The sequence below is a fragment of the Bombina bombina genome, chromosome 4 (assembly GCF_027579735.1).
Source record: "Bombina bombina isolate aBomBom1 chromosome 4, aBomBom1.pri, whole genome shotgun sequence".
Taxonomy (NCBI): domain Eukaryota; kingdom Metazoa; phylum Chordata; class Amphibia; order Anura; family Bombinatoridae; genus Bombina; species Bombina bombina.
Window position 1 is genome coordinate 790,548,809 of NC_069502.1, and position 26,057 is coordinate 790,574,865.

Here is a 26,057-nt window from a genome sequence, read left to right on the forward strand (position 1 = left end):
TAAAAAAGAAAGATATTTTACCTCAAAAGTTCCTCAGTAGCCACCTCCCATTGTAAAGGATTTCTAGCATTTTAGTGTGTCTGTCCTGGGACAGCTGAAAGGATGAGCATCGTCAACTCTCATATTATTTCACCAATCAGGTAAAGGAAGCTTACTATGAAATCTCATGATATCACAGTAAGAGTTCATGACCTCAGCACTGCTGATGCTGATTGGCTGCTGTCCATTTCTTCATTTTTTTTTTATTTTTACCTGCAGCTGGGAGCAGGTGAAGTATAACTTTTTACACAGAACTAACTCTGCTGAGCTGAGGAGATTGTGAGGTAAAATATCTTCCTTTTTTACATAGAGATGCTCAGGTGATATTTTCCTGTCAGCTTTTTACAGTTATACTCCATCAGTTTCAAGTGATTTAGCATATGAGTATTATGTCCCTTTAAATAAAATACAATCTGAAGTCTCCTGTTTCCATGTCAACACCTGAGCATCTGTGATAAACATACAAAGATTAGCAGATGGAAGAAAAAACATAAAATACCTTTTATGTGGTCAGGGAGAGTATGTATATTTTGTCTAAGGGGAGGTAGATCTCCAGGATAACTATGGTGGACACAGAGGATACAGTTTGGAAGAGCAGTGAGAATTTTTGTTGCAAAGATAATATCTGTGCCCCAGTCATTTTTTGCCTTTCGTCATAGGAGGATGGCAGAGAAGTGTCAGAAGATTCGGAGTGGTCTCTTATGGAGGGTAGTACCCTTCGATATGGCACTGGAGTTTTAAGTCAGCCTGTCAGTGAGAACATTGACAAATGTTAGGGTCTGGAGATGCAGGGAGAGTCTTTCTGCAAAACCATCCAGACTCCTATTAACGGCTCCTAAGCAATCAGTGTTGCCAAGTTTTACTGCCCGCTTCTGTCACTCAAGTCCATGTCAGGTGCGATGCTACAAGACTGTCAAACTTAAGAGGCTGTGTGTCCCACGGCAGTGATTCCGGTAAGATACTTTCATTTTATACTCCTATGATAACGCAAGAAGACAGGGTCACAGTGTGACTCCTTTTATTTGTATGGAATCAAAGGTTAATATCTCCGGAAGGGGATTATTGAACAGGGGGAATTTACGCATAATTTGTTTTATTATGTTTTATGCTGCGAGATGTGTGAGATAAGACTCAGGCAGATGTTGGAATATTCAGGTTTTACTTTCGTTTTTGGATAACTGCGCAGCCTGTTAGGTTTGGCGCGCTTAATCCAGGAGTAGGGGCGGTCCTGCATGGCAAACCACATGACCAGGTGTGGACTCATTGATTTCCTCTTTCCTGACTGTGCGGTTTAAAGGAGACAAATCGTTTTCTCTGTGGGGCCTGGGTCAAAGGAGGTGGTGAATGCCCCAGCCATTGGGGGGTATAAAGGTGGCATTTATCTTTGTCTATAGTCTATCTTGAAAGCACAAGCTATGGAGGACTCTGATACGTTAGAGGGTACTCCCTCTTTAACTAAATCTAATACCTGTTTTTATTGTGAGGAGGCTACGGTATACCCGCCTGCTCAATTATGTTCCACATGCTTTGATAAAGTACTTATATCTAGGAAACCTAAGATGTTTAGTACCACTGAGCCGTCCACCTTTGAGGGGTCTTCGTCCCGTGAGGTGAGTTCCCTTCAGTCATCTTCTATTACACAGGCAGCTTCCCATTGCACTGCTGATCCTCCTTCGGGAGGGGCCCTCTTACCGCCAGAATTTACTGAACAGCTAGAAACAAAGGTCAAATATTGCTATCCTTCCTAGTGGTCATCTACCAACTTGTTGGATTTATCTGATACTAGATTATCCGCTGACAAGGATGCCCCTGATACTTCAGAGGATGCTCTTTCTGGGTCGGAATCTGCTGCCTCTAAACCTCCGGCTGCGGAGGAACCAGACTTTAGATTTAGGATCGAGCATTTACGTTTTCTGTTAAAAGAAGTGTTGGCTACTTTAGAGGTTCCAGAACCTAAATTACCAGAGGAACCTTCTATTACTAAGCTTAATAAGGTTTATGAGGACAGGGTGGTGCCACAGACTTTCCCGGTTCCTGTAAAAATGGCAAATATTATTAAGAATGAATGGGAGAGACTTAGATCTTTTTCCCCTTCTTCTTTAAGAAATTGTTCCCGGTTCCAGAAATCTCAATTAGAGTTGTGGGGTTCCGTCCCTAAGGTGGATGGAGCTATCTCCATGCTTGCTAAGCGCACTACTATCGCGCTTGAGGATAGTTTGTCGTTTAAGGAGCCCATGGATAAGAAGCTAGAAACTCTGTTAAGAAAGATGTTTCAGCACACAGGGTATTTGTTTCAACCTTCAGCGGCGTTTGCTGCGGTGGCTGGAGCCGCTACCTATTGGTGCGACTCTCTATCGGAGATGATCGAGGTGGAAACTCCACTTGACGAGATCCAGGAAAGAATTAAGGCCTTGAGGATAGCTAATCTTTTATCTGCGATGCCAATATGCAGATCATTCGCCTAAATGCCAAGACATCAGGTTTTTCTGTTCTAGCCCTTAGGGCACTCTGGCTGAAGTCTTGGTCTGCGGACATGACTTTAAAATCTAGATTACTTTCCTTTCCATTTAAGGGGAAGGTTCTTTTCAGTCCAGGCCTGGACTCAATCATATCCACGGTCACTGGGGGCAAAGGTGCCTTTCTACCGCAGGATAAGAAGAATAAACTTAAAGGACAGGGTCATAATTTTCGTCCCTTTCGTTTGGATAAATCCCAACGCCAGCAGCCCTCCACAAAGCCTGAGCAGTCGAAGGGAACTTTGAAATCGTCTCAATCTTGGAATAAGTCCAAACAGAATAAGAAGCCCGACCGAAACAAAATTGTCATGAAGGGGCGGCCCCCGATCCGTTGCTGGATCGTGTTGGGGGTAGACTATCTCTGTGGAGGCTTAGCTTGGGGACGTACAAGACCCTTGGGTTCTGGAGGTCATCGCACAAGTTTACAGGATAGGTTTCAAAACTCATCCACCCAGGGGCAGATTCCTCTTATCAAACCTGTCTTCAAGACCAGAAAAACAAGAAGCTTTTCTAGGGTGCTTGAGGGATCTCTCCTCCCTGGGAGTAATTGTGCTGGTACCTCTAGCTGGTACTACTCAAACCTTTTTGTGGTCCAAAATAAGGGAGGGTACATTTCGCACGATTCTGAACCTAAAGTGCTTAAAAAAGTTCCTGTCAGTGCCATTGTTTAAGATGTAGACAATAAGGTCCATTCTGCCCTTAGTTCAAGAGGGACAGTTCATGACTACAATAGACTTGAAGGATGCTTACCTTCATGTGCCAATACACAAGGATCACTTCAAGTTCTTAAGATTTGCTTTTCTGGACCAGCACTTCCAGTTTGTTGCTCTTCCATTTGGTCTAGCTACTGCCCCAAGAGACTTTACGAAGGTTCTGGGGGCTCTGCTCGCGGTGACGAGATCCAGAGGTATTGCAGCAGCTCCATACTTGGACGACATCCTGGTTCAGGCTCCTTCCTGTTGGCTGACAGAGGACCATTCAAGAGCTCTTCTACTTCTTCGATCTCATGGATTGAAGAGTTCTCTGGTTCCCAGTACAAGGGTGGAATTCTTGGGTACGATAATAGATTCCGTATCCATAAGGATATTTCTTTCATGTAATTAGCAAGAGTCCATGAGCTAGTGACGTATGGGATATGCATTCCTACCAGGAGGGGCAAAGTTTCCCAAACCTCAAAATGCCTATAAATACACCCCTCACCACACCCACAAATCAGTTGTTTTTTTTTCCAACCTGGACTGTGATCTCAACAGATGCAAGTCTGACAGGTTGGGGAGCTGTATGGGGGTTTCTGACAGCACAAGGGGTTTGGGAAATCTCAGGAGGTGAGATTACCAATCAATATTTTGGAACTCTGTGCAATTTTCAGAAGCTCTTCAGTCATGGCCTCTTCTAAAGAGAGAACCGTTCATTTGTTTTCAGACAAACAATGTCACAACTGTGGCATATATCAATCATCAAGGAGGGACTCACAGTCCTCTGGCTATGAAAGAAGTATCTCGAATACTGGTATGGGCGGAATCCAGCTCCTGTCTAATCTCTGCGGTTCATATCCCAGGTATTGACAATTGGAAAGCGGATTATCTCAGTCGCCAAACGTTACATCCGGGCGAGTGGTCTCTTCACCCAGAGGTGTTTCTTCAGATTGTTCAAATGTGGGGACTTCCAGAAATAGATCTGATGGCTTCTCATCTAAACAAGAAACTTCCCAGGTATCTGTCCAGATCCAGGGATCCTCAGGCGGAAGCAGTGGATGCATTGTCACTTCCTTGGAAGTATCATCCTGCCTATATCTTTCCGCCTCTAGTTCTTCTTCCAAGAGTAATCTCCAAGATTCTGAAGGAATGCTCGTTTTTTTCTACTGGTGGCTCCAGCATGGTCTCACAGGTTTTGGTATACGGATCTTGTCCGCATGGCTTCTTGCCAACCGTGGACTCTTCCGTTAAGACCAGACCTTCTGTCACAAGGTCCTTTTTTACCATCAGGATCTCAAATCCTTAAATTTAAAGGTATGGAGATTGAACGCTTGATTCTTAGTCAAAGAGGTTTCTCTGACTCTGTGATTAATACTATGTTACAGGCTCGTAGATCTGTATCTAGGAAGATATATTATCGAGTCTGGAAGACTTACATTTCTTGGTGTCTTTCTCATCATTTTTCCTGGCATTCTTTTAGAATTCCGAGAATTTTTCAGTTTCTTCAGGATGGTTTGGATAAAGGTTTGTCTGCAAGTTCCTTGAAAGGACAAATCTCTGCTCTTTCTGTTCTTTTTCACAGAAGGATTGCTATTCTTCCTGATATTCATTGTTTTGTACAAGCTTTGGTTCGTATAAAACCTGTTATTAAGTCAATTTCTCCTCCTTGGAGTTTGAATTTGGTTCTGGGGGCTCTTCAAGCTCTTCCGTTTGAACCTATGCATTCACTGGACATTAAATTACTTTCTTGGAAAGTTTTGTTTTCTTTTGGCCATCTCTTCTGCTAGAAGAGTTTCTGAATTATCTGCTCTTTCTTGTGAATCTCCTTTTCTGATTTTCCATCAGGATAAGGCGGTGTTGCGAACTTCTTTTAAATTTTTACCTAAGGTTGTGAATTCTAACAACATTAGTAGAGATTGTGGTTCCTTCATTATGTCCTAATCCTAAGAATTCTAAGGAGAGATCATTGCATTCTTTGGATGTAGTTAGAGCTTTGAAATATTATGTTGAAGCTACTAAGAATTTCCGAAAGACTTCTAGTCTATTTGTTATCTTTTCTGGTTCTAGGAAAGGTCAGAAGGCCTCTGCCTTCTTTGGCATCTTGGTTGAAATCTTTAATTCATCATGCTTATGTCGAGTCGGGTAAATCTCCGCCTCAAAGGATTACAGCTCATTCTACTAGGTCAGTTTCTACTTCCTGGGCGTTTAGGAATGAAGCTTCGATTGATCAGATTTGCAAAGCAGCAACTTGGTCTTCTTTGCATACTTTTACTAAATTCTACCATTTTGATGTGTATTCTTCTTCTGAAGCAGTTTTTGGTAGAAAAATACTTCAGGCAGCTGTTTCAGTTTGATTCTTCTGCTTATAATTTCAGTTTTCTTCATTATAAGATTTAAACTTTATTTTGGGTGTGGATTATTTTTCAGCGGAATTGTCTGTCTTTATTTTATCCCTCCCTCTCTAGTGACTCTTGCGTGGAAGATCCACATCTTGGGTAGTCATTATCCCATACGTCACTAGCTCATGGACTCTTGCTAATTACATGAAAGAAAACATAATTTATGTAAGAACATACCTGATAAATTCATTTCTTTCATATTAGCCCATATAGAGTCCATGAGGCCCACCCTTTTTTTGTGGTGGTTATGATTTTTTTGTATAAAGCACAATTATTCAAATTCCTTGTTTTTTATGCTTTCGCACTTTTTTCTTATCACCCCACTTCTTGGCTATTCGTTAAACTGATTTGTGGGTGTGGTGAGGGGTGTATTTATAGGCATTTTGAGGTTTGGGAAACTTTGCCCCTCCTGGTAGGAATGTATATCCCATACGTCACTAGCTCATGGACTCTTGCTAATATGAAAGAAATGAATTTATCAGGTAAGTTCTTACATAAATTATGTTTTCTTACAGACCAGAGATGTAAAATTACTTCCAATTGTCTTGCCCTCCAGACCTCCTTAAGGCCCTCTGTGGCCCGGTGTATGGAGGTAATTAAACTTATGGTGTGCAGCATAGATGTCATCCCATTTGCCAGATTCCATCTCAGACCTCTTCAGCTGTGCTTGCTGAGGCAGTGGAATGGCAATCATTCAGATCTGTCTCAACAGATTTCTCTGGACAACCGGTCGAGAAAATCGCTCTCTTGGTGGTTCTGTCCAGATCACCTGTCCCAAGGGACATCCTTTTTTGAGACCATCCTGGGAGATTGAGACTACGGACTCAAGTCTATCAGGATGGGGAGCTGTTTGGGGTGCCAGGAAGGCACAGGGCCTATGGACTCGAAAGGAATCTCTCCTCCCGATCAACATTTTGGAACTTCAAGTGATCTTCAATGCTCTGAAGGCTTGACCTCTTCTGGGTTCATCCCAGTTTATCAGATTCCAAATTACATATATATATATATATATGACCTGAGTCTATGCAAGTATTTTGCAAGCCATTATGAACATTTCCTTTGGCCCCAAAAAAAAATTAAATAAAAATAGTCACGTTACACCTTGACTAAAAAATATTATGACCAAAAAAAGGACTAAAGCCTAGGAGGGGAGGGGGGGCAGCAGAATTTTGAGTGCCTAGGGCAGCACAAAATTTAAATACGCCACTGGTGATACCCCTTATCTTGTTTTCCAGGGGGATAAGGCTGTTTTTACGTACAAAGTTAGATATTATTCCTAAAGTTGTCTCTGACCACAATAGCAATCAGGAAATTGTAGTACCTTCTTCTGGGAAGGAACATCTGTTGCTCACCTGGCTGTTGTACATGGTTTGAAATTCTATCTTCATGCAACCAAGGCTTCTTCCTTGTTTGTTTTGTAAGGAGGACTTCTGCAAGGTGCAGAAGTCCTCTGTGACTTCTCTTTCTTTTTGGCTGAGGAGTATCATTTATTTGGCTTATAAGGAAGCTGGTCCACAGACTTCTGAGAGGATTACGGTTCATTTTACCTGTGCAGTCTCCTCCTCTTGGGTTTTTTAAGAACGGAGCCTCTATGCAACAAATCTGGAAGGCGGCTACCTGGTCCTCTTTGCATGCCTTTTATAAATTTTACAAGTTTGATGTTTTTGCCTCAGCTGAGGATTCCTTTGGGAGAAAAGTACTTCAAGTGGTGGTGCCTTCAGTTAAGGTCAGCCTGCCTTGTTTTCCTTCCCTGTTCATTCTGTGTCCTCTCTAGCTTGGGTATAGGATTCACAACAGTAATGAATTAATTTGTGGACTCTCCCTGCCATTGGAAAGAAAACAAAATGTATGCTTACCTGATAAATTATTTTCTTTCCTGGCAGGAAGAATCCACAAACCCACCCTGTTATTTTTAATGCAACGTTTTTTTCCCTTATCTTCCTGCACCTTTAATGCCCTAGTGTTTCTCCTACTTTCCCCCCGGCTGAATGACTGGGAGAGCAAGGGAAGTGGGAGAGATACTTAAAGGGACATTAAACCCCAAAATTTTCTTTCATGATTCAGATAGAGGACACAATTTTTAAAAAGTTTACAATTTACTGCTATTATCAAATTTGTTTTATTCTCATGTTATTCTTTGTTGAAGAGATACCTAGGTAGGTAGCGTGCACATGCCTGAAGCACTACACAACAGGAAATAGTGCTGCCATCTAGTGACCCTGCTAATGGACGACATTGTTGCAAAACTGCTGCTATATAGTGCTGCAGACACGTGCACACTCTTGAGCTTACATTTCTGCTTTTCCACAACGGATAACAAGAAAACAAAGATAATTTGATAATAGAAGTGTCACGGATACCGGGCTGCAAGGGTTAAACCCCTACAACCTCACCCCTGTTGTTTCTCAGTGGTTTTGGCAACCACAATCTCTGGAAGCTTTTTGTTTGCTTTTGTTGGCTTGGTTTTTGTGTTTTAAAACTTGTTAAGAGAAGAGCTGGTCTATGACCAGGAAAACCCTCCTAGGCTGGCCGGGCTCCTGGAACTTCCTGTCGGCCACCTCACAACGGACACCCGCCTAACCCCTCTCAGGCTTGCCGGGCTCCTGGAACTCTCAGTCGGCCACAGGACAGCAGGAAACCCGCTAACTTTACCCCTGGTTGCTCTAACTTTACCCCTGGTCGCTCCAGCAGCCCTTTGCCCCAGAGCTCCACTCTTTTGGGAATTGATAGCCCCTGGGGGGGGACAAGAGCTAGGGGAATTATCGGAGGGAGTATCCACCCCGGGGACGTCCATGTCTGATATACAGCGGGAAATGGAGTGGCGGTTGGCATTGTATGACACCCGGCCACCAGAGGAGGTCATCAACAAGATCATCTCGGATGTTACCCAACTCAAGTTAGCGGAACTCCACCAGTCCATAGGAGGGGCTCCATCAGCCCACGGAGTGCAGGCTCCCCGACCGCATAGCTACCCCATGGGGCCTTCCGAGTCTACAAGGAAGAGGAGGAGGATATTGACTGTTATCTTCAGGTCTTTGAGACCCAATGCAAACTGCAGGGGGTAGCCTATGCCGATAGACTGTCTGTCCTGATCGGTGCTTTGGCAGCTTTCCACACTACCCCTTAGGAGGACTAAAAGGATTATAACAAAGTGAAAGACCATATCCTTGCCCGATATGGGCTCACGCCAGAGGCCCACCAGCAGAATTTCCGGGCTCTAAGGAAGCAGGACGGACAGCCTTTCACAGAATGGACCCACCAATTCACCCAGTCGATGGCTTCCTGGCTAGCCAGCTGCAATGCCACCAATGGAGCCGAAGTGGCACAGCTTTTCCTACTGGAGCATTTCTATAACCATGTTCCAGTTGAGATTAAAGAATGGGTCCATGACCGTCGGCCCACCACAGCAGCCCAGGTGGTTGTCCTGGCAGATCAGTACGCAGATGCCCGTCTCCAAGTTCTCTCTGCCCCGCAATCGACTCCCCGCCCAGCTTCGGTTGTAGTCCGCCCCCCAGCAGCTACCAATAAGCCCCCAGGCCGCCCGGCCTTTGTCCCTCCGTCCGGAGTCAGGGACTCACAGGGATGTTTCTCCTGCGGACACCCTGGCCACCTCAGGCGGGAATGCCCCAGTCAGGCCCGACAGCAGCCGGCAGCCCAGCTAAGACACCCCCAACCAACAGCCTGGGTGAGTGCTCCAGCACCCTACCCTCACTCCCCAACGCCCAACCCCGGTCCCTGCCCTCCTTCCCGACCAACTATCCTGGGCCTCCCCCTCTGAATTCGCCCAAGAGACCCTGAGCGACCCGATCCTTGCCCCCTTCCGAGACCGAGTAAGGACTGATCCCCAGGGCCCCGGGGAGGAACGGTTCCAATGGGAAAATGGCCTGTTGTATCGGGTCTCCCGGAGGAAGAAAGGGCCAGTGCCCAAACGCCAGCTGGTGGTACCAAAACAATATCGGTCTGACCTGCTGCTAATAGGGCATGAGGATCCCCTTGGCCGGACATTTAGGCAACTCCCGAACACACCACCGCCTTACTCAGGTCTTTTTCTGGCCCAGAATCACGAGAGAAATTAGGGAATATTGTAGGACCTGCGTGGTGTGTCAGAAGGTAGGGAAAATCGGGGACCATACATAAGCCTCCCTTAACCCTCTCCCCGTTATTGATGAACCCTTTAGCAGAAACGCTGTGGATATAGTAGGGCCCTCCGGGAAAAAATACATACTCACGGTAGTAGACTATGCCACTAGGTATCCTGGTGAATATCCAGGCGGAGAAAGTGGCAAGTGCTTTGCTCCGGATATTCACCAGGGTAGGCTTACCCTGAGAAATGGTCTCTGACCAGGGGACCCAGTTTACAGCTGAGGTCACCCAAAAGTTATGGGAACTGTGTGGGATAAAACCCCTGTACAGTGCCCCATATCACCCCCAGACCAATGGGCTTTGTGAGTGGTTTAACGGGACACTGAAGCAATTGCTTCGGACGTTCTCAGCCACTCGCAAATTCCTGCCACACCTCCTATTTCCCTACAGAGAGATGCCCCAGGAATCCACTGGGTTTTCACCCTTTGAGCTGCTGTATGGCTGGAAAATAAGGGGGCCCCTAGACTGGTTAAGAGCCCACTGGAAGGGATCAGCCAGGGAGGAAGGACACTCTATTGTGAAGTACGTCCTGAAGTTCAGGGATCGGCTGAAGGATCTCACTGCCATGTTGCGGAGAACCTTCAGGGCGCTCAAAGGAGACAGAAACGGTGGTACGACCGTAACGCTGGTAGCCGAATTCTCACAGTAGGGCAGAGGGTTCTAGCCTTGAAGCCTGTCAAAACTGACAAGTTACAGGCTTCCTGACAAGGGCCCTACCGGGTGGTGGAACAATTGAATAACACCACTTACCTTGTAGCAAAATGCTCTGATGACCGGGTTCAACTGACCTTTCATGTGAACATGCTCAAGGAGTATGTAGAAAGACCCCAAGACGTAGCCAGTATCTGTGCTCTGGCTGTGGAAGACTCGGAGAGCCAACATAATCCTGGATGAGAGGTTAGCGGCTGGACAGGGACAGCAGGACCAGCATTTACTAGCATTTACTAGATGACCGGCAGGAGATGTTCTCCAATGTCCCTGGGTACACCACAGCGACTGTGCACCGAGTGGAAACCCCGGAACAAGCTCCCCTGAGGCAGGCAGCTTACAGAGTACCTGAAACTGTCAGAGACAGTATGCACCAGGAGCTCCGGGGAATGTTGGATCTCAGTGTTGTTGAACCGTCCAACAGTCCCAGGGCCTCCCCGGTGGTACTGGTCCCCAAAAAAGATGGTACTACCAGGTTCTGCATTGACTACCGTAAGCTCAATGACAGAACCACAACCGACGCCTACCCCATGCCCCGCGTCGATGACCTCTTAGATAAAATTGTCAGGGGTCACTTCCTTGACCTCTGGGGTATTGGCAGATCCCACTAGACCCTGAATCCGTTCCCAAGTCCGCCTTCATCACCCCTTTTCGGCCTCTACCGTTTGGGATGAAGAACGCTCCAGCCACCTTTAAGAGGATGGTGGATTGCCTGCTGGATGGCCTCCAAGACTATGCTTGTGCCTACTTGGATGACATTGCCATCTTTGGCGACACCTGGGAGGACCATTTGATCCACCTGGGCGTCGTTCTAGATCGCCTCAAAGCCGCCGGGCTGACCCTGAAGCCCGAGAAATGTACCCTAGGCCGCTCGGAAGTCCAGTACCTGGGCCACCGAGTGTGCTGTGGGCAGCAGCAGCCGGAGCCGGCCAAGGTTGAGGCAGTGGCAAACTGGCCCACCCCTTGAACCAAGACCCAGATCTTAGCCTTCCTAGGAACTGCAGGCTATTACCGATGGTTCATCCCCAATTATAGCACCCTCCCCAAACCCCTGACCGACCTGACTCGTAAAAGACTGCCCCGACAGGTACTGTGGTCCCCAGAATGTGAAAATGCCTTTCAGAGCCTTAAGTCTGCCTTGATCTCTGCCCCCGTCCTGGCAGCGCCTTTTTTAGATGTTACATAGGAAGTGATGTAACACTTTATGGGGGAATCTTTTAGATGTTACACAGGAAGTGGAGGGATTTGGCGCCCAAACAATACAATTAATCAATTAAACTAACATATAGGCTACTTCTAAACTGTATATAAGGCTAGCTGCCATTACCAATATTTTAGTCTTGAGAAAGGCCCTTTTTTGAGGGCAGAAACGCGTTGACATATTGGTAAGCATTATTTTACTTCATTCTCATATTGGATACACTATGTTGTGAATTTCTTCTTTTCAGGGACACTTTTTAGGATACCATAGGAGCAGCTGACAGGTGCTAGGATCCAATCAGCTACTAATATTGAAGGAACCAATTTCCTCACTTTCACCTTGTTTTTCATCACCCATTTTTTTTCATTTTTTTGGTTTTGATTGACTTATTTTTGTTCTTCACTAACATTTGTTGATCAACTTTTTTGGAACACTTTTTTGGAATATATTTTTTATGTTATTATTATTATTATTATCGGTTATTTGTAGAGCGCCAACAGATGTTATTGCATATTGTGTATTTTATTTAATTATATCTTTACCTCACTGGATTAGTAGCTAGCATTTGTTATATCCATTTGCACTCACTTACTATTTGACCCTCTTTTTGCACTGCAGTGAATTTTTCTATTTTTTGACACCCTATTTTTTACATTATTGTTTGTACTATTGTTTATTAATTTCTTGCTTGATGCACTTGTTATAGTTGTACTTAGGCTTATTCTGTTTCACTAGTTTACACTCTTAATCTGGTGTACCACTCACACTGATCACCTGTGATTATCTCTGTTTTTATTGTAATTATCAGCTTTAGCCGCTCCTGCAAGATATTCCTGTTTTTGTAATTTTATCTATATGTGTTTTTTACATTTTTTACTGATGCTTTTTAACATGGTTCATTAAATAATCTTCTTTTATCTCTCTGTGAGTATATTTATCCCTTGGCCTCTTGTTGGCGCTGTATTCACTTCTTTTATTTGGGAGCAGTGCTAAGCCAGGTAGACGAAGAAGGGCAAGACTACCCCGTAGCCTACATCAGTAGGAAGCTGCTGCCAGGGAGGTAGGCTACACGGCGGTGGAGAAGGAATGTCTGGCACTTGTATGGGCCCTCAAGAAATTGCAACCGTACATATACTCACAAGAAGTAAATTAGAAAGTTGTTTAAAATGTTATGTTCTATCTAAATCATGAAAAGAAAAAAAATTGGGTTTTATGTCCCTTTAAGGCTTTGGCTGAGCTGTCTTTGCCTCTTCCTGGTGGCCAGGAGTTGTATTCCCAACAGTTATGAAGGAATTTGTGGACTTTCCCTGCCAGGAAAGAAAATAATTTAGCTGGTAAGCATAAATTTTATTTTTACAAATCCCTGGTAGCTGACCTCTCCATCCTCCCATTAGGTTCTGTAATCACACATTCTTCTCTGTCTCTCCCAGGTCTGAATTCTTAGAGGCCTCAATTTTTACCTTAACAAAAGATAACAAGGACCACTCTAAATGTGAGAATTATCACCCAATCTCCCTGATAATCATTGACAATAAAACTCTATGCCAAAATTGTAGCTAACAAATTGGGACCACGTCTTCCCTCAATTGTTCACTTAGATCTGGTGGGCTTTATTACAGGTAGACAAGACTGACAATACGTGGCGCCTTTTAAATATTTTCACTGAGGTGACCGAAATTGGGATCCCAATGCTCACCCTGATGGATGCTGAAAAGGCTTTTGACAGGGTCAGATGGGAATACTTGTTTCACAGCCTCGAGGCTTTTGGCTTTTTTTTTTTATCAGTTCTGCATTGCTATCCAGGTTCCTCCACAGTATGAATCAGAGGAGTTGGCACAAGACAAGGTATCCGTCTCTCCCCCTCCTTTTCACGTTAGCAATAGAACCCCACGCAGTGGCTATAAGACAGTCTCTGGATATTCACGGTCTCTTACTCAACAACACCCTCCAAAAACTTGCCCTATTTGCAGATGATTTAACATTATTCATTACAGACCCAGATACCTCTGTTCCTGACCTATTCTCCCCGCTTGATATCAAAGCTGAGTCATTCCCTCAAAATCTCCCCCAAACTGACCTTGACCACCTACATTTAAATGGAATACAAAAGGCCTTCTACATTTAGGTGTTTTCTTATATAATGATCCAAAACTATGCTAGACAAAAAGTATTTTTCCCTGTTATCCTGCATGTAAAATGACCTTTCCTCCAAACATGACGATGCGATTTCATGGTGTTGCCATATAGCAGCTGTTAAGATGGCGCAGCTTACCAAAATCACTTACATGTTCACGTGTCTACCTCTGCATCTGCCCTCTTCCCTCCTTTGCTCATTCCAATAAGTCATAATTTCATAGATATGGATGGGTAAGAAACTAAGGATAGCAGCTAGAACCGTTTATCATCCTCGTGAGTCAGGTGTCAGGTGTCTCTCTTTAATATGAAGCGGCCATGGTCTCACATGCATTCCCCTGGGACTCTAGTCTTCTCTCCACCTGCTGGTCTGAACTTCCTACTAGGAGGAGACAAAAGTTCCCAAACCTCAAATGCCTATAAATATACCTCCCACCTCACTCATACCTCAGTTTTAAAAAATTTGCCTTCTTAGGAGGTGGTGAAGCATGATGTGCTTGATTCTTCAGTGAAAGATGCTTCTAACCATATTGAAGCTCAGTTCCTCTCTAAGTACAGTGATTATCTGAGGGATGTGAAGGGAGTATTGCCTGATGATACCATGTTTTCGCCTATGGGAAATCTATTCTAGGGCTCTCTGTAAATTCGGTTGCAGGGATTCATTGGCTGCCTCCCTTTACAGATCGAAATTATACTCCTCTACTATTACCTCTGCTGATTTTTTCTTTAAGACACATGGAAGGCACTTTATTTTTTTAAAGTTATAATGTGTATAAATATATGTATTTGCCATGAGACTCTGTGCTCTCTCAATTTTTAGAGAGCTATATGCAACTTTAATTTTACATCTTCATCAATGTTTTATTATAACTTTATTATTTTCATAGCATTGTTTCCCATTTCCTCTTAAAAATACTGCTGTATTAAGGAGCATGTGATGTTTGGCAACTAAATATATATATATATATATATATATATATCCTCAGGTTTTGGTATGCGGACCTTGTCCAAATGTCCAGTTGCCAGCCTTGGCCTCTTCCTCTCAGACCAGACCTCCTGTCTCAAGACCCATTCTTCCATCCAGATCTCAAATCTGTAAATTTGATGGCATGGAAATTGAACGTTTAGTCCTCAGTCATAGAGGTTTCTCTGACTCTGTGATTAACACTATGATTCAGGCTTGTAAGCCTGTTACAAGCAAAATATACCACAAGGTTTGGAAAACCTATATTTCATGGTGTTCTTCCCATGATTATTGAACACATAATTTATGTAAGAACTTACTTGATAAATTTCTTTCTTTCATGGTGGCAAGAATCCACGAGGCTCATCCATTTTTTTGTGAGGTTTAGATTTTATTATATAAAGCACATCTTTTTTCCTGCTCCTCTTTTTTATGCGTTTGCTCCTTATTCACCTCGCCAACTTGGCTATACATTAAACTGAGGTATAAGTGAGGTGGGAGGTGTATTTATAGGCATTTGAGGTTTGGGAAACTTTGCCGCCTCCTGGTAGAAATGTATATCCCATCAGTAACAAGCTTGTGGACTCTCGCCACCATGAAATAAATTAATTTCTCAGGTACGTTATTACATAAATTATGTGTATAAGCATAAATTACTTTTTTTTATTAATATAAAATTATAATTAATTACATGTGGTATAAATGCAACATTCTACAAAAAAATAAAGCTGAATGATTTGTGCACACAAGTAAAAGTTAAGAAGAGTAGTTTTAGAACTGAAATAATTAAATTACTAAGATTGTCTATGAAAACCATTTTTCAAAGCTCTTAATAAATGTAAGAAACACAAGTAAAAAATACAACAGCAGTCATTTCTATTTATTTCAGTAATTTACAGGATATTAGGGAATATTTTTAAGGACTTCCAAACATCCCATATTTTTTAACAGCCCTTAAACCTTAGCCCATTGTAGTAGACACCTATTCAGAGCAGTTAAAATATTCTCAAGATAAATTATGTTATAAATAAATAACAATTTTTCCATTGTGTTTCTTATCAACAGTTGAATTTACAAACTGCAATAATCCCAGTTATGCTCAGAGTGCTGATGCTTCATTCAATCTTCTTCAAAATCAAAGCCACAGACAAAATGTGTGTTCTGTATGTGGGAAATCTTTTACCAGGAAATTATCTCTTATCGAACATCTGAAAATCCATACTGGAGAGAGAGAATTTTCATGTTCTCTATGTGGGAAATGTTTTACAACAAAATCAAATCTTATTGGCCATCAGAAAATTCATACAGGGGAGAAAGCATTTTCATGTTCTGACTGTGAAAAATGTTTTACTCTGAAATCAGATCTTTTTAGACATCAGAAAACTCATACAGGAGAGAAAGCATTTCCATGTTCTGAATGTGGCAGAAGTTTTACTCTGAAATCAACGCTTATTAGGCACCATAAAACTCACACAGGTGAGAAAGGATATTCATGCTCTGAATGTGGGAAATGTTTTGCTCTGAAAACAACTCTTAATGATCATCAGAAAATTCATACAGGAGAGAAAAGATTTTCATGTTCTGTCTGTGGGAAATGTTTCACTCTGAAATCATACTGTATTAAGCATCAGAGAATTCATACAAGAGAGAAAACATTTTCATGTTCTGAATGTGGGAAATGTTTTACTTTGAAATCATCTCTTAGTAGGCATCAGAAAATTCATACAGGGGAGGAAGGATTTCTATGTTCTCAATGTGGGAAATGTTTTAATCGTAAATCAAATCTTATTACTCATCAGAAAACTCATAAGGAGAGAATGCATTTTAATGTTATGAATGTTGGAAATATTTTACCCTGATAGGAAATCTTGTTACTGAAAGGGCATTAATCACTTTGAGATTGTAATATAAAGTGTTAATATATAAAAAATATTTTGCTATATACTTTTTATTTATTTTGTCCTTCTTTCCTGTAATGTAACTGAAAATTGTTGGCTTTCCCATTCCCATGAATTTCTATAAAGTAATGGGAGCCACCATGTTAAAACCTATGTATGTTTTAACTTGTATGCTGATGATAATTAGGGACAGATAAAGTGTGGAAACTGTGACACAAATACAGTTGCTTTTTATACAGCTCAGCCACTCGGGAGGCCAGGAAAAGCAAGTTTTCACAGTGGATAAGGCTGTAAGCTGAGTAGCAATCCCAAAAGCAGGAATGCTGGTCCCTGGAGGTCTCTGGTGGCACTTGGAGACAGACGCATAGGAAGGCGGGACTTCCCTCAAGTTCCACCACAGTGTGGAATACAGAAAATACAGAAAAACCTGTCAAATAGTTACTTTAATACTGCACATAACCTTTGTTTCATCACAATTTATTTGCTCATAATTGTCCTCACCAGATTAGGTGCTCAATATGCTATAGAAAAAAAAATAAAAAAATATATATATATATATATAGATAGATATATATATATATACTGTGTGTGTGTATATATATATATATATATATATATATATATATATAGTATCCCACAAAAGTGAGTACACCCCTCACATTTTTGTAAATATTTTATTATATCTTTTCATGTGAGAACACTGAAGAAATGACACTTTGCTACAATGTAAAGTAGTGAGTGTACAGCCTGTATAACAGTGTACATTTGTTGTCCCCTCAAAATAACTCAACACAGCCATTAATGTCTAAACCGTTGGCAACAAAAGTGAGTGCACCCCTAAGTGGAAATGTCCAAATTGGGCCCAAAGTGTCAATATTTTGTGTGGCCACCATTATTTTCCAGCACTGCATTAACCCTCTTGGTCATGGAGTTCACCAGAGCTTCACAGGTTGCCACTGGAGTCCTCTTCCACTCCTCCATGACTACATCACGGAGCTGGTGGACCTTGCGCTCCCCCACCTTCCTTTTAAGGATACTCAACAGATGCTCAATAGGGTTTAGTCCATAGCCTTTACCCTCAGCTTCTTTAGCAAGACAGTGGTCGTCTTGGAGGTGTTTGGGGTCATTATCATGTTGGAATACTGCCCTGCGGCCCAGTCTCTGAAGGGAGGGGATCATGCTCTGTTTCAGTATGTCACAGTACATGTTGGCATTCATAGTTCCCTCAATGAACTGTAGCTCCCCAGTGCCGGCAGCACTCATGCAGGACCAGATCATGACACTCCCACCACCACTTTGTACTCCTCATCTGGTTGCCGCCACACATGCTTGACACCATCTGAACCAAATAAGTTTATCTTGGTCTTATCGGACCACAGGACATGGTTCCAGTAATCCATGTCCTTAGTCTCCTTGTCTTCAGCAAACTGTTTGCGGGTTTTTTGTGCATCATCTTTAGAAGAGGTTTTCTTCTAGGACGAGAGCCATGCAGACCAATTTGATGCAGTGTGCGGCATATGGTCTGAACACTGACAGCCTGACCCCCCACCCCTTCAACCTCTGCAGCAATGCTGGCAGCACTCATACGTATATATTTCCTAAAGATGGCCTCTGTATATGGCACTCAACTTCTTTAATCGACAATGGCAAGGCCTGTTCTGAGTGGAACCTGTCCTGTGAAACCGTTGTATGGTCTTGCCCACCATGCTGCAGCTCAGTTTCAGGGTCTTGGCAATCTTCTTATAGCCTACGCCATCTTTATTTAAAGCAACAATTCTTTTTCTCAGATCCTCAGAGAGTTCTTTGCCATGAGGTGCCATGTTGAACTTCCAGTGACCAGTATGAGAGAGTGTAAGAGCGACAACACCAAATTTAACACACCTGCTCCCAATTCACACCTGAGACCTTGTAACACTAACGAGTCACATGACACCGGGATGGGAAAATGGCTAATTGGGCTCAATTTGTACATTTCCACTTAGGGGTGTACTCACTTTTGTTGCCATTGGTTTAGACATTTAATGGCTGTGTGTTGAGTTATTTTGAGGGGACAGCAAATTTACACTGTTATACAGGTTGTACACTCACATTGTAGCAAAGTGTCAATTCTTCACTGTTGTCACATGAAAAGATATAATAAAATATTTACAAAAATGTGAGGGGTGTACTCACTTTTGTGGGATACTTTATATATATATATATATATATATATATATATATATATATATATATATATATATATATACACACATTGTTATTTATATTTTTTCAGACAGAACATGCAATTTTAAAGTTTCCAGTTTATTTCCATTATCAAACCGTGCATTCTTTTTTTGTGCACATTTTCTCATGTAAGGTGTATCCAGTCCACGGGTTCATCCATTACTTGTGGGATATTCTCCTTCCCAACAGGAAGTTGCAAAGAGGACACCCACAGCAGAGCTGTCTATATAGCTCCTCCCCTAACCCCCACCCCCAGCCATTCTCTGGCAAGCAGCCTCCTGAAAGAATTACAGCTCATTCTACTAGAGCGGTAGCTTCCACATGGGCTTTTAAAAATGAGGCCTCTGTTGAACAGATTTGTAAGGCGGCGACTTGGTCTTTGCTTCATACTTTTTCCAAATTTTACAAATTTGATACTTTTGCTTCTTCGGAGGCTATTTTTGGGAGAAAGGTCTTACAGGCAGTGGTGCCTTCCATTTAAGTTCCTGCCTTTTCCCTCCCTTCATCCGTGTCCTAAAGCTTTGGTATTGGTATCCCACAAGTAATGGATGAACCCGTGGACTGAATACACCTTACAAGAGAAAACAAAATTTATACTTACCTGATAAATTTCTTTCTCTTGTGGTGTATCCAGTCCACGGCCCGCCCTGTCACTTTAAGTCAGGTGTTTTTATTTTTAAAACTACAGTCACCACTGCACCCTATAGTTTCTCCTTTTTCTTACTTGTCTTCGGTAGAATGACTGGAGGTGGGGGTTAGGGGAGGAGCTATATAGACAGCTCTGCTGTGGGTGTCCTCTTTGCAACTTCCTGTTGGGAAGGAGAATATCCCACAAGTAATGGATGAACCTGTGGACTGGATACACCATAAGAGAAAGAAATTTATCAGGTAAGCATAATTTTTTTTTTTTTTAGCTATTTGAATACATCTGGATCCACAGATGAAATAACCACTATAACAAGGAGTATGTGAACAGTGTCATTTGGCAACCAAAGAATCAAGCTAAACAATTGTGTTTAGTCCAGTGGAGCAAAATAGTTATATTTGTGTCCCACAAGCTGAAGACGTTTTACAGTTTTATGGCAAGAAAACATGTTTCCTAACCTGTACATCATTCAGCTGAACCAGAGACCTTATTGCCTTGGCACAGCTCACTAACTGTTCTTTTTATATTGTGTGTGCTGTGGTGGGTAAGAATAACCTTTATAAACTCATCACACAATACTTAAAGGGACACTGAACGCAATTTTTTTCTTTTGTGATTCAGATAGAGCATGCAATTTTAAGCAACTTTCTCATTTACTCCTATTATCAATTTTTCTTCATTCTCTTGCTATCTTTATTTTTCTACTGGTCACAAACTTAGGCCTGATCCAAAGCTTTTTTATTACATATACATTTTATCTTGGGGGTCCACATGAAAAATTGGACACCATATGATATGTAATAAAATATCAGTATTGGTTACATAAGGCACACTGGTAAATTAGTGGTGTAATCCTAACGGACATGTGCAGCCAGAGAGCAGACACTATACAAAGATAATGCTGCACAACAGACTAGGGCAACATCCAGAGATACAAACACTAATAGAAAATATTTCGAAAATGCGTACTGACATAGATACATCAATATCTGCCTCAGTCACAGGATTTGAAGAATACAGAACAACATTCTGTTCAATATATTGAACAACTATAGATATATTTTACAAGATTTTCCAAATAATATGCAGTATGGTTATTCTTAAAAAAAGGTAGCAGCTAACAAGTTTATTACAAGTTAAAAGGACAGTCTACTCCATAATTGTTATTGTTTAAAAATATAGATAATCCCTTTATTACCCATTCCCCAGTTTTCCATAATCAACACGGTTATATTAATATACTTTTTACCTTTGTGATTACCTTGTATCTAAGCCTCTTAAAACTGCCCCCTTATTTCAGTTATTTTGATAGACTTGCATTTTAGGCAAGTTCTAAATCATAAATTACTCCATTGGAGTGAGCACAATGTTATCTATAAGGCACACATGAATTAGCACTGTCTAACTGTAATAAAAACTGTCAAAATGCACTGAGAAAAGAGGTGGCCTTCAAGTGCTCACAAATGAATATATGAGCCTACTTAGGTTACACTTTAAACTAAAGAATACCAAGAGTACAAAGCCGATTTGATGATAAAAGTAAATTGGAAGGAGGCGGAGCGAACGGCTGACCAAGATGGCCGCTACTTATTAAAGCTCCTGAAGCAAGCCGGGTGTTCTGAGCAATATTTACCTAACAACTAACTCACTATGAACTCTTAAGCACATGAATGTGATCATGGCCATTTAAGGAACACGAACATGTCTTTTTCTTTGTAATCGGCAGTCTTCTCACCAACGGGGCACCAAGGAAACAGTTATTAGTGAGCCGGGCCTATTGAGATGCGCCGCAGCGCCTAATCCAACGGCGCGAGGGAACCTACACAGAGGATCTTATCTGTAGCGGTGGGAGCTGACCCCATAAGGAACTCAATCCCCCAGTCGGCAGACAAACGGCCAGATCGCTATATAGGAGCATCCAAAGACCGGTATACCGAAGCCCCACATCGGTGAGTGTAACCTTCACTAAGCACATTACTGACAGACACGTGGGCGTTAGAGCCTCCGTTAAGAGGGAGCTCAGATACTCTATGAAGGCGCTACTCCGAGGATATCCGCAACACCGGACTGCCTTTTTACTTGCGCACCGGAGGGTCGGGGCTCCGCTCCGGTGCACATCTGACTTGGTCTGCGGCTTGGTCTAGTCAGACGCTCATCTACCATAGATGATTTACAGCTTGACCAAGAGAACGACTGAACCCCATCTAAGACACAGCAGGACATCAAAATAATACCTGCCACGCAACTTTAAAGTATAAACACACAAGAGACCGTGGTGCAATTGTGATATACAACTGAGAGAAACAGCAATTTGCCTATCTTGTATACCCACACACCTAACTGACCTTACATAATTTTGGCAAGGGGGGGTAGAGGGCAAGTGTGTTAAGCTTGCTTGCATCAGAAGCTACATCTGTGTGACTGTTAAAATACCCCTCTCATCCTAAGGCCTCACCTCTGAATAGTGGACTCACATAGTTCTCACTCTGTATCTCCCTTTGGGGGAGACATATTGATACCCCGCTCTCTTCCCATTTCCTGCTGCTAGTAATAACAGTGGGTCATATCCTCCTCCCTTTTCCCGGCATCGCCCGGTGAGGGCACTTTCCCTGGAGAGTGGGGTTAACCAATATAAATCACGTTCAACGCAACCACAATACATACATACCCTCTAAGAACACCAAAATTCGCAATCTAACCTTGGACTCTCTCTCCCAGCAAAAATGTCACAAAGGAAAGGGCCCAAAAGTGATAAGCATCAGAAGACATCTCAAAAATCCCAGGATGGGATGAACGATTTTTTCAGACAAGCTGGAAAATTTACACATAAAGAAAATCCCCCCCCTGAGCCGCCTCATAATGCAGGCGAATTGGAGGAGGACTCAGATGCATCAAACAGCCCCCCTCCCACAACCTCTGTGGCCGGAAAAGAGTCTCCCATTACTTTTAAAGCTATGGAGGACCTGATTGATCAAGTCAAAACGTGTATAAAATCAGAGTGTGCAGATCTTAAGAAGGAAATAGGTGATCTAGGCCGAAGAGTTGACTCCCTGGAGGAGCACGAATACATTCTATCCCAGAAAATGGCAGATTTATCTTCTAAAGTTAAAAATCAACAACAACATTCGATGGAGTTGGAGGACAAAATAGATGACATCGAGAACCGCACCAGACGTAACAACTTGCGGTTCAGGGGCATCCCAGAGTCCATACAAACCAATGAAATCACACCCTTTCTACAGGGTCTTTTTGCCCAGATGGCAAACTCTTCTGAAGGAGATCAACCACACTTTATTCTAGACAGAGCACATAGGGCGCTCCGACCAAAACCGGCAGCAGATGCCCCGCCAAGAGACATTATTGTTCGTTTTCAAAACTACCAGCAGCGAGAAGAGATTTATAAATTAGCTCGAAACCAACAAGCTGTGACCTTCCAGAACATTCGTATACAGATATTCCAAGACTTATCTGCAAGAACCTTACAACAAAGAAGAGATTTTTCAAATTTGACCTCTCATCTGAGGCAACTCCAAATCCCTTACAGGTGGGGATTTCCCACCTCAATCATAACCACAAAAAATGGGAATAGATATGACTGCAAATCATTGTCTGATATAGAGAGATTTTGCTCAGCAATGGGCATCTCAGCTCCACCTACAAGAAATGAACAGCATATAAGAAAGATCCCTTCAGAGTATCTGACACCAAAACCCCAGAGAAGACCTATACCAGATACGCCAACCAGTCAATCCAAAAGGAGACAGATAACTCCAGCAGAAGAGGACTTGGAACAACCTGGGTGAATTTTACACATTTCTTTAGACATGTTCCAGTAAGTGCCATTTGATTGGTAAAATTCATTTGAACATAGAGATTTCACCCTACATAGGGAACCTATGCCTTTCTTCGAGACATTTCCGAAGACTCTAGTCATTGTGGCGAGTTTATGGGTCACTGACCCAGTCTAGCAAATTGATAGCTACACTGAGTATAGTCACTGTGGTTTTAAGCTCTCCTTTGCCAACTTAGCCTAGAATAAATCTAATGACTCTCATGAAATGCTGGGACTCCCTTAGCTTCAATGTATGAGTTAGAATTAAAGATACAAGTTTATATTTCCTAGTAACCAAGTTCAAATTTGTTATGAGACAGGAGAGTCCCTAGTCCCCCTGCATATACTTACTACAGGGAACTGAGATAATAGGCCTCCAATCACACAGTTCTGACACCTCCAATTAGAATTAATATTAGGAATGATGTAATGTTATGTCTATAATTTCTGCTCTGTTACCACTTTTTATAGTTCATACCTAAAGTGGGAAAATGTTCAATCAGCTATCTACTGTTATATTACCCCGTCGAGACCACTATCAGGCGGGGGATTGGTGCCTCCGGCTTTAACTACCCAACTGAAAAGACGTGGAAAGCTTTGCCACGAAACATAAGCCTTGCACCGTTTACTGGGCCTTGGGTGGTTTGGGCCGAACGCACAAGACGTTGCTTAAAATGCACGGCTCTCAATAAATGTTGATGATCCGTAATAACTGCCATGTTTTTTGTTCTATTTTGTTCTATTTTTCTTATTAAACTAAGGTTTTATCTGTTATTTCACATTCTGAAATGTATGATAATTGTTGCAATTTATACTTCACTTATATCGCACACAAAGTTGTATTACAAAGTACGTTTATAGACGAACACTCGGCTTGCTACAATGCCCCAACTGTATTTGTACCTGTTTATTATTTATATTATTCTCTTAGTACGTTCTTTAACCTTTAAACGTTTTTTCCGAAGTGTTTGCTGGTGCCAGTGCATTTTGGCCCGTCATATACTTCTTGACTTATACTCCTTTCTCCTTTACTTCTTTACCCTTGTCCTTTCTCGCCTTACCTAACCCCTTTACCTATACCACTCAGCCCCCCCGGAAATCCTGATTTGATCAATACGGTGTACACACCTCCGACACAAAAACGCCCTGCCGCTACTCTCACTCAGACATTTGCATTAACCATGAACACACTGACTATAGCTAGCCAAAATGTGAAAGGGTTTTTGTCTGCGGAAAAGAGATCTATAGCATTCTATGACTTCCATAAGAAGAATATTGACATTATTATGATTCAGGAAACCCACTTTAAAAAACGAAACGAACCCAGACTTGCAACACGATATTACGATAGAAACTTCCTCAGCTCAGGCCCCAGTAGGAAAAATGGGGTATGCATCTCCTTCAGGAAAGGGGTTCCTTTTGAACTCTTACAGAAATACTCAGATTTAGATGGCAGATTATTGATCCTGATTGGCCTTTGCTATGGCCGACCTATAACAGTGGTTAACGTATATGCACCAAATAGACCTGCCCCTTCCTTTTTTAGATTTGTCACAAATAAAATTCTTGATATCTCCAAGGGCCCAGTTTTACTAGGTGGCGACTTCAACTTCACAATGACCCCGGCTCTAGACAATTCACAAGGCACATCATACTTTAGCAATAAAATGAGAAAAACAATCTGTGCCACATTACACTCAATCTCACTTTTTGATACTTGGAGGATAGTTCACCCTACACGAAGGGACTTCACGTTTTTTTCACACCCTAATCACACGTATTCTCGCTTAGATTATTTACTGTGTGACCAGTCACTCCTTACAGACCTGACATATTCTACCATTTTACACACACCCTGGTCTGACCATAGCATGGTTCTATCTAGATTCAGATGGCCCACCAAACCCAAGAAATCCTTTCACTGGAGACTACATGACTCTGTTCTCGCAAATCCAGAAACAATAGAGGATTTAGTTAGGGCGACTGAGGAATACTTTCAGATAAACAAACCAGAAGATACGTCCACTGCCAATAATTGGGAGGCATACAAATGCTACATTAGAGGATACTTAATCAAACATACTGCCAAAACTCGGAAGTTAAACACTGCCCAATTCACCCATTTGACAGCGAACCTAGCTAAAGCAGATGCGACCCATAAGGCTGATCCCTCCTCCGCACAGAAACTCTCAGACCTATCCTCAGCTAGGGATGACCTTAACAAATACTTAATCACAAAGGCACACTTGAGGGCACTCACCTCTAAAGCTAAATTTTATTCTGAAAATAATAAAGCAGGACGTCTTCTGGCAAGGTCACTCAAAAAACAGAGGGTTAAATCATTTATAAGAAATATTAAGAACACATCAGGAACTTTAGTAAGCAAAAACGAGGATATAGCCAACACCTTTGTTTCTTATTACTCCAAATTATACAACCTTGACCCCCACATATCTCAAGAAAAGCTGGGCGACATAGCAACATATCTAGATACACTAGAAACCCCAAAGCTCTCAGAAACAGAAATACAAATTCTAGATTCCCCTATAACACTCCAAGAAATCGGCCTCACCATTAAAGCCCTCCCCTCTGGCAAGTCTCCTGGCCCGGATGGTTTAACAGCTAAATTTTTTCAATTGCTCCAAAACCAACTCGGTCCA

At 42.3% G+C, this 26,057-nt stretch overlaps 1 protein-coding gene across 1 annotated transcript in view; it reads left to right on the forward strand.

Annotated features, from left to right (window-relative positions):
* The window catches only part of LOC128656981 (oocyte zinc finger protein XlCOF6.1-like), a 186,739-nt gene extending 169,997 nt beyond the window's left edge, over positions 1–16,742 (forward strand). The window contains exon 7 of the mRNA XM_053711191.1: positions 15,864–16,742. Coding sequence (XP_053567166.1) covers positions 15,864–16,657 — 794 coding nt within the window. The 3' untranslated portion in view covers positions 16,658–16,742. The remainder of the gene's footprint in view (positions 1–15,863) is intronic.
* Positions 16,743–26,057: the final 9,315 nt, after the last annotated feature.